Raw genomic sequence first — 9,850 nt, forward strand, 5'->3', positions numbered from 1 at the left:
GTCCAGCTCGAAGTTGGTTTTTTACATGACTTCATTCCTAACGTCAGCAATGATAATCGAATGGAAGATGAGAATGAGTCGACCCTGTTTTGCGTATCGTACGTTATTCGACAATCTTTTTTTAGGAAAAATATTTCCTGGTTCAGCCTGTTTTTTATTATGGACAAGCTCCATCACAGATTAGGCAGTTCACCGAGCTAGTATTGAGTCTCTTTGAGCAAGCCGTGTATGTCGACCAAAGACAAAGCTCAAGATATTTAAGTCACTCCATACGACTGACCTTTTCAATAAAAATATCAAGAACAACGATAACCGCAACCACGCGCAACCAGGGACGATACCCACAAGACGCTTGATATGGTTACGGTGGGGCGGATGGCCTCACCGCTTACAACACTTCCAGACCGTGGTACAAGAAAGCAAAAAGAAGGAAATATACGATCGAAGCTATCCGGCTTGGGCTTGCTATTTTATTCTGTTTTTATTTATTTATTTTGCTATGCCAATTTATTTATTTGCCATGAAAGGGCAGCGGGAAGAAGTTGACGACGCTCCGTCCGTTGGTGCACCTTTGAGGAAGGCGGCGAGAAAGTCCCCACGCTCGTAAAAGAACTCCACCTTCTCAATCCTCATCTCTTCATCAACCTATTGAAGGATTAGTAATTGGGGTGAGTATATGAATGAACAACAGAGTACTCGATTTTGCAACGTGATCGATGCTAATATAGATCAAAGAACTATGGAATAGAGGGAAATGATTTGTACGTGGAAAATGGCCATTCCGAAGAATTCAGCCTTCTCCCCAGTTGGGGCGTGCCCTTTGAATGGCCCCTCCATGTAACCCCAGTGCCGGAACTTGTACACGATCGTGGGGGGGCCACTGTAGACTTGGAGTACTTCCAAGGCGAAGCCACGAGGAAGTGCTGTGGTGAAGGCCTTCTGCGACGACTCCGCCGTCTCTTGTGCTGGGTTGTAGATTCGGCGATCTTCAGGCAAGTTGGTTTGCAAGAAGGCATTGTAGCTTCCTCCCATTTCAACAATATCTTGATGTGTTATTGGTTTTCTTCCTGCAGCATTGCATCACGTAAGCTTGAATATACTACCTCTCATGGCCGATCTTCTTTTAGTCGGTGTTTCAAGGAAAATATCGAGCACGCAAGGCGTGTGGCTGGGACCCATTGACAAAGGTTCCATGTGAAGTCCAAGAGGGGCCTAATTTAAAAGAGGGGAGTTTCGTGGCTCATCCTGCAGGTCTAATACTTCCCGTGATACAATATCAATTCGGTGGATTCGTAAAAAACCAAACTATTTAAATCACGATCATGAACAAATGTGTAAATATACTCTTTAAAGAGAAGCAAATATAGAAAGTGTTATTGCCGAGATCTATCTTTTTCTAAATATCCTTGTAATTCTTCCATTTACTTCTTTTTAATTTTAATTTCTATGAAAATATTAGTCAAAAAAAAAGAATCAACATAAATCAAAATAAAAAAAAAAATCTTCAGATATCATCTAATCAAAAAGAATATCTTAAATTAGAAAATTCCAACCAAGAAAAAAACGAACAACAGGGACAAGAAAATCTTGGATCAGATCTACGAAAACAAAACAAAAAAAAAAATGTTGAAGACAATTACGCGGGATCAGACATTAAAAAAGGTAAAAAGAAAAAACAATCCAAGAAAAAAAAGGAAGCAGAATTAGATTTCTTCCTGAAAAAATATTTCCTTTTTCAATTAAGATGGGATGACTCCTTGAATCAAAGAATGATCAATAATATCAAGGTATATTGTCTCCTACTTAGACTGATAAATCCAAGGAAAATTGCTATATCCTCGATTCAAAGAAGAGAGATGCATCTGGATGTAATGCTTAGGATTTTGTCTTTCGCAATCCCACTGTACCTGGTAATTTCACTCACGTTATTGCGATCCAACATGATAAATATTTTAGATACAAAAAATGAAAATCAATAGTCCATCAATGTTAGATATAATTAATAAAATGACATGTTAGTCTTTTTCTTTTTTTTTTTCTCCTCCCCTTCTCTCTCGATAAACTCTTAACTCTCGTTGGAAAAATCCTATAGTTGGTATATGTGGCCGATTTTTATGGGCTGCACGATTTTGGACCTCATCCTATCCGGACGGAGGGGTTTAAATTTAATATTTTTGGGTGGGGGATGGGGGGTTTAAGTTCGTGATATCTAGACGTGCCTTTGTACTCGTCGTAAGAAATCCCCGCAAACTAAGTTGTAATAGATCAGCTGCGAGTTAAATATATGTATGCAGCTCTATGCGAATGTATGTGCAGCTATGGCTTTGGTGGCTTAGCATATAGGATTACCATTTACGCTGAAAATAAACTTCTCGGGGTTGACGCTTTTGCAGTCTTCAGGCCGTATCTTGTGGACTATCTCCATTTCCCATGTCTTCACCAACCGCTCTACCTTTTCTTCAATCGATCCCAGCGGCCATACCTAACCACACGAGGTTCGAGAGAACCTTTCCATGAGACCGGAATCCAAAAAGATGAAAGAGGAACGGGACAGAATAGCGGAAGAGGAGGAGGTAATCTAATCTAGTTACCTGAGTTCGGCCTTCTTCAAAGAGCTTGTCCACAACATCATAGTTCGGAGGAGCACCAGACCTCCATTGGGTGTTCTTCTCACCTTCTCCATACATAAAAGAGCGATACTTATCTCCCTCAACAGCGGAAGAGGCCATGGTTTTCCCAAGAAACGAAAAGAGCAGGAGCTAATGCAGCAATAACTGAGAGGAGGTGGCCTCTTATAATGACAATCCCAGGTTGGTTGGTACTCGCGTGCAATTGACGAGTTTAGATTAGGTTTTTGAAATGAATAGCCAGGTCAAAGCCCAAATATCGAGCAGATTATTTACACTCTCCACGTGCTAGGTTCCGAAAATTACGTTGGTTGCCGGGGAATCGTTTGTAAATTTAGGAATTATCTTTTGGCCTGACGCACAAGCCACTAAGAACCAAGATCTTAATTAATAAAAGGGAAGAAAAGGAGAAAGAATCTAAGATTTTAGCTGTTCGTCAATGACTAGTCTCCAAGCTTCTTTGAAAACTATGTCCGCTCGCCAAGAGAAGAGGAAACTTGAGGCTTCAGCTTTCCATCCTCCACTATTCTCCAAACTAAGCTGAGTCGTAGCCATCCATCTTAGAGATGGATGGCATGATGGTTATCTATTACTGTACAGCACTTCACAATGTAAAACATATAGAGAATCAAAAATAACACGTGCTAGCATGCAGTATCGCTTGCAAATTAAAAATTTTCTTCTCGGATAGTCTCATTTAACATGTGGCATGAGGCCTGCTATAAAATTTTGGATGGATGCACGGTATATGTTTCCGATAAAATGTTGGAGCTTACCCATGAGAACACATGCATGCCCTTTTTAGCATCAAATTATCCGTCTGCTGGAATTCAATGTATCCTATAGTTCTTTTTCCTAATACACTAGATTTATCACCAAAAAAAAAAGAAAAAAAAGAGGCCCAACATATTCTACTAAAGTTTTGACGGTGGTGGGACAAAAATAACCTTTCAACTACTCTTCGAAGAAAACTCTTGAAAAATATTAAAAAAATCCTACTATTAGACAAAGTCAGTTAATCGATGATGATTAAATGATGATGATTAATTGCTGATAATGATGGTAGCGATGATGGTTATATTTTTCTATTGTTGCTACTACTATTATTAGCACTTTATTATTATTTTTATTATTAACTATTGTTTTAAAGAGGTTTCTAGATAATTGATTACACAATGTACCCTCCAAAATATGCTTTGTTGAAGATCCGAAGGTTTTTACCAGAAAACCAAAAAATATTTGAAGGTGACTTAGACTAGGATCTTTATGACATCCTCCAGTGACTTGATTTGGATAATTGGATACATTTAAAACACTACTGAGTTGCTAGATTCATAGCAATGATCCACCATAAAATCCAAAGATTTCTCTCGCTAATTTGATTGAGTTCTCATGTGGATTAGTCGTTCAAAATTGATCAATTTTCGAGAATTTCCTCTACAAAAATTTTAGTGACATATGAATTTGCCTGTAGTTATAAACTTAAGCTAATCTCTAGGTATGTGCACATTTAGCATAAAAGGAAACAAAATAATGAACATTTTAAGTTTTGCTTTAGAAAAGGTAAGAAAGAAAGAGACGACTAGATTGTAGATTTGGATAAGGGTCATGTGTGTGTGTGTGTGTGTGTGAGAGAGAGAGAGAGAGAGAGAAATTGCAATCGGAAGGATTGAAATAATAAATCTTATTAGCCAAAGTTTCATTATTAGTTTGAACTAATGAAAATAAAAGGGGAGGACAAAAGTTTGTATCCATCCCTAGAAAAATATGGCACATCAAAGTTGCAAGCAGCTAGCCCAACTGTTTTTAAATTTTGCTCATAATCCCTTTTAATATTTATTTTCTTTATCCAGATATTGAAAATCCAAGTTAATTTTAGAAGTACTATTTCATCCCATGGTAATATTTTATTCTACAGAAAGCGAGGCAAAACAAAGATGATTTTTTAAAGATTTTTTTGCATGAGTACCCTTCCGAAAATTTAAATTTTTGTGAATATCCTTTATAATTTATATTTATTTCTATACCCTCATCAAACACTGTTTTTGCATAAATACTTCTAATATGATAATTCTTATAACACCATTAATAAAAATCATATTTATTTTAATTAAAAATAAAATATAACTTTGAAATTACTTTTTGTCTCCTATCGCAATCGGCTTATACATTTTTTTTTTTTGCACATACACCCATTAAGGGTATTTTAGTTATTTTAATTTAAGATCATTAATTTTTTAACGGCGTTAAATGGCACAGGTATATATGCAAAAACAAGAATAAAAAAAATGGTAGAATAGCGCAACAAGTGTTTTACGAGGGTATATATGCAAATATCAATTTTGGAAGGATATTCATGCAAAATTCGATATTTAAGAGATTATTCATGCCAAAAAAAATATTTTTTAAAATACAACTAACATGATTATTTTATATTTGTTATTTGTTATCAGGTAATGGTGGCATTATTATGGCCGTTTCTCTGTACCTACATAGTGGGTACCCATTTTTATTCTAACGGCAATCCAAAAAACATTATATCAATATGAATTATTTTATTGGATTTTGTAATGTTCAGATTCCCTCGCCACGTTTGGATCATCAAGTTTGACGATTGTCAGTTCGCATACGGTAATTAAGCCGACTCCATCGCTAAGAACGCTGCCACGTCGCGATGCAAGCAAGAGATACATGGCAGAAGACTTGGGCTGGTTATTTTTTTGGGGTAATTTATTCTCCACCCTCCAAGAGACCGGGCTATAACAAAAAGTTCTCGTGGTCTTAAAACTTCCGTCCAATATCTCCACCAAGCTTAATTCCCTGTCCCTAAGCCTTTTTTATTTTTCAAAAAATCTCCACCAAGTTTAATTCCCATCAATTACCCCTTTTTTTTTCTGCTTTTGTTTTCTTGGCTGTAGCTCTCTTTCTCTTAATTTGCTGCGAAAGGGCAGCGCGAGGTGGTTGCTGATGCGCACGTCGTCCATTGGTGCACCTTCGAGGAAGCCAGCGAGAAAGTCGCCACGCTCGTAAAAGAACTCCGCCTTGTCAACCCTCATCTCTTCATCAACCTATTGAATTCGGATTTTTTTTTTTTTTGAAAAGAAGATGGAATGATGGCGACTGTATTGATGTACTACTAGGATGCCATTAAAGAGGAAGGAACTAAGGAAGAGAGGGAAGGTTGTGTACGTGAAAAATGGCCATTCCTTGCAATTCTACTTTCTCCCAAGTTGGGGCGTGCCCCTTGAATGGGACCCCCATGTAACCCCAGTGCCGGAACTTGAACGCAATCGTGGGAGGGCCGCTATAGAATGGGAAGAGTAAATGCCGTTGTGAAGGCCTTGTGAGATGACTCTACGTACTGTTTCTTGAGCCGGATCGTAGATCCGGAGACCTTCGGGCAAACCGGCTTGCAAGAAGGCGTTGTAGCTTCCTCCCATTTCACGAATATCTTGATGTGTTATTCCTTTCCTTCCTGTAGCACTACATCACAGAAGCCTGAACTAATATGCCTTCGATTGCCAAAGGAAAAATATTCAGCATGCAATCTAGGTGACGGGTGGCCCATACTACCCGGAACAAACGTAATGCATAATGAGACATTATAGATAATTAAAGAAAACAAATTAAATTGTATTCTTTTCTGATTTCCTCACTTCTTACACGTTCCTCCCAACTTTGCAAAATACCATGTTAAGACCCAACCCCAGAGCTTAATTAAGATGGCATATAAGCACCACTAGAGTTCTTAATCAATGTGGGATTATTCCTCACCAATGATATTGGACAAATGAACAGCTAATTGCCAGATTTTGGTCCATCTTATATCTAGAACTAGTCTCCATAATTGATGATGATGATGAAGCCATCGAACTTTGAGGTTGATTAGCTATAGGTCCTTTCTGTAACAAAAGCAAATGACTAAAACACTTCTAATAAACCCTTTTTTGGGTAAGAGAAAGTGGGAAGACACCGTTATATTCTTGGGAATACACAACCTGTAGCATTCAATGGATTGGGTGTATCAGTCTAATAAACCATTCCAAATCATGCATGTCCTTGACCTGAAAATCATTTGCTATGAGTAAATTCTTTCATCATCATCAATTTACTGTAAAGAGTATTGGTTATTGAATATTTATCTTCATCTACAGGAATGCGAGGCTATAGTTTCCTTCAGACAAATCTTGCAGCAGTTTCCACATGACAGCCCCGCTGCTCCACCTAATAAAATCTCCCCACATCTGGTTTTCATTTGTCTCTTGCATCTGGCTAATGAGCACCGCCTAAACATCCAAGATCGAACTAGCCTTGATGAGCTTGAAATAAAAATTCCCCTTCCTGCACTTGTGTAAGTAATATTCATATTCTGGAGCAGCTCGGAAGTCGCAACACCAGGCTACTGCCTTGTTGATTGTGGAGCTGTCAAATCCCACGTGTTTTGCACAATTTTTTTTTTTTACCCCCGCTTTGTGTACAGAAGATATAGTATTACTAACTTGTTATCGTGTTTATTTTCTTCCTTGCTCAAATGCAACGACAATATGGTTGGTTACTGAAATTGTATTTTGTTTGCTGGCATACAGGGTATCAACCTAAAATTGGTCATTTAGAATTCCATAATCTTCATAATCTTTTTCTCATACCTTGTTAGATCACCAAGGTTGCAGATATACTAATCACATGATATCATCCCCTCTCGTGGACTCTAATGTGCAGTGAGGTGATCACAGATCTGGTTGCCGCCAGCTGCAACTAAAGTGCTGCTTAAAATGAAAGTTGAGATTTGAGTCAGCTCAAAGCCTGTTTTACATAACTGCAGTTTTTCTTTTTAAATTTGAGGGAACCATGGGCACGGTCCAGCTCGAAGTTGGTTTTTTACATGACTTCATTCCTAACGTCAGCAGTGATAATCGAATGGAAGATGAGAATGAGTCGACCCTGTTTTGCGTATCGTACGTTATTCGACAATCTTTTTTTAGGAGAAATATTTCATTGTCCAGGCTGTTTTTTATTATGGACAAGCTCCATCACAGATTAGACAGTTCACCGAGCTAGTATTTATTAGTCTCCTAGAGCAAGCCGTGTATGTCGACCAAAGACAAAGCTCAAGATATTTAAGTCGCTCCACGCGACTGACCTTTTCAATAAAAATATCAAGTACAACGATAACCGCAACCACGCGCAACCAGGGACAATACCCACAAGACGCTTAATGTGGTTACGGTGGGGTGGATGGCCTCACCGCTTACAACACTTCCAGACCGTGGTACCAGAAAGCAAGAAGAAAGAAATATACGATCGAAGCTATCCGGCTTGAGCTTGCTATTTTATTCTGTTTTTATTTATTTATTTATTTATTTATTTGCCATGAAAGGGCAGCGGGAAGAAGTTGCCTGCGCGCCGTCCGTTGGTGCACCTTTGAGGAAGGCGGCGAGAAAGTCCCCGCGCTCGTAAAAGAACTCCACCTTCTCAAGCCTCATCTCTGCATCAACCTATTGAAGGATTAGTAATTGGGGTGAGTATATGAATGAACTACAGAGTACTCGATTTTGGAACGTGATCGATGTTAATGTAGATGAAAGGACTAAAAAAAAGAGGGAAATGATTTGTACGTGGAAAATGGCCATTCCGAAGAATTCTGCCTTCTCCCCAGTTGGGGCGTGCCCTTTGAATGGCCCCTCCATGTAACCCCAGTGCCGGAACTTGTACACGATCGTGGGGGGGCCACTGTAGACTTGGAGAACTTCCAAGGCGAAGCCACGAGGAAGTGCCGTGGTGAAGGCCTTCTGCGACGACTCTGCCGTCTCTTGTGCCGGGTTGTAGATCCGGAGATCTTCAGGCAAGCTGGTTTGCAAGAAGGCATTGTAGCTCCCTCCGATTTGGCGGATGTCTTTCAGTGTTAGTGGTTTTCTTCCTGCACCATTGCATCACGTAAGCTTGAATATACTTCTCATTGCCGATCTTCTTTTAGTTGGTGTTTCGAGGAAAATATCGAGCTCACAAGGCGCGTGGCTGGGACCCATTAACAAACAGGTCCCATGTGAATTCCAAGAGGGGCCTAATTTAAAAGAGCGGAGTTCGTGGCTCATAGTGCAGCTCTAATAATTCTCGTGATACAACATCATTAGGATTTTGTCTTTCGCAGTCCCAATGTTCCTGGTAATTTCACTCACGTTATTGCGATCCAACATGATAAATATTTTAGATAGAAAATGAAATTCATTAATCCAACTATGTTAGATAGAATTAATAAAATGAAATATTTGTTTTTTGTACCTCTCGATAAACTCTTACCTCTCGATAAATCCCTTCTTTCTCGATAAAATGAAATCCTATAGTTGGTATATGTGGCCGATTTTTATGGGCTGCACGATTTTGGCCCTCATCCAATTCGGAAGGAGTATAAATTTAATATTTTGGGGTGGGCGATGGGGGGTTTAAGTTGGCGTGATATCTAGACGTGCCTTTATACTCATGTCGTAAGAAAATCCCGCAAACTAAGTTGTAATAGATCAGGTACGAGTTAAATATATGTATGCAGCTTTATGCGCATGTATGTGCAGCTATGGCTTTGGCGGCTTAGCACATAGGATTACCATTTACGATGAAAAGAAACTTCTCGGGGTTGACGCATTTGTAGTCTTCAGGCCGTATCTTGTGGGCTATCTCCATTTCAAATGTCTTCACCAACCGCTGCACCTTTTCCTCAATCGATCCCAGTGGCCATACCTAACCAGACGACGTTCCAAAGAACCTTTCCATGAGACCGGAATTCGAAAAGATGCAAGAGGAACGGGACAGAATAGCGAAGAGGAGGAGGTAGTCTAATCTAGTTACCTGAGTTCGGCCTTCTTCAAAGAGCTTGTCCACAACATCAAAGTTGGGAGGAGCACCAGACCTCCATTGGGTGTTCTTCTCACCTTCTCCATACATAAAAGAGCGATACTTATCTCCCTCAACAGCGGAAGAGGCCATGGTTTTCCCAATAAACGAAAAGAGCAGGAGCTAATTAATGCTGCAACAACTGAGAGGAGGGTGGCCTCTTATAATGACAATCCCAGGTTGGTTGGTGCTCGCGTGCAATTGACGAGTTTAGATTAGGTTTCTGAAATGAATAGCCAGGTCAAAGCCCAAATATCGAGCAGATTGTTTACGTTGGTTGCCGGGAATCGTCCATAAATTTAGGACTATCTTTCGGCCTGACGCACAAGCCACTAAGA

At 39.4% G+C, this 9,850-nt stretch overlaps 2 protein-coding genes across 2 annotated transcripts; both read right to left on the minus strand.

The window, feature by feature from the left end:
• Window positions 1-254: 254 nt before the first annotated feature.
• On the minus strand, window positions 255-2,777 carry LOC103704340 (pathogen-related protein-like). Its single transcript, XM_008787589.3, has 4 exons — window positions 2,592-2,777; window positions 2,350-2,482; window positions 766-1,067; window positions 255-645 (listed from the first exon to the last, which is right to left on the minus strand). Exons 1-4 carry the CDS (start codon window positions 2,727-2,729, stop codon window positions 508-510), a joined length of 711 nt encoding a protein of 236 aa, XP_008785811.1. The 5' UTR covers window positions 2,730-2,777; the 3' UTR covers window positions 255-507.
• A 4,964-nt stretch (window positions 2,778-7,741) lies between these two features.
• LOC103704341 (pathogen-related protein-like) lies at window positions 7,742-9,626 on the minus strand. The gene is made up of 4 exons (XM_039129679.1): window positions 9,468-9,626; window positions 9,227-9,359; window positions 8,243-8,544; window positions 7,742-8,122 (listed from the first exon to the last, which is right to left on the minus strand). The coding sequence occupies exons 1-4, from the start codon at window positions 9,603-9,605 to the stop codon at window positions 7,985-7,987; spliced, it is 711 nt and encodes a 236-aa protein (XP_038985607.1). The 5' UTR covers window positions 9,606-9,626; the 3' UTR covers window positions 7,742-7,984.
• Window positions 9,627-9,850: the final 224 nt, after the last annotated feature.

Source organism: Phoenix dactylifera, chromosome 8 (genome assembly GCF_009389715.1).
Source record: "Phoenix dactylifera cultivar Barhee BC4 chromosome 8, palm_55x_up_171113_PBpolish2nd_filt_p, whole genome shotgun sequence".
Taxonomy (NCBI): domain Eukaryota; kingdom Viridiplantae; phylum Streptophyta; class Magnoliopsida; order Arecales; family Arecaceae; genus Phoenix; species Phoenix dactylifera.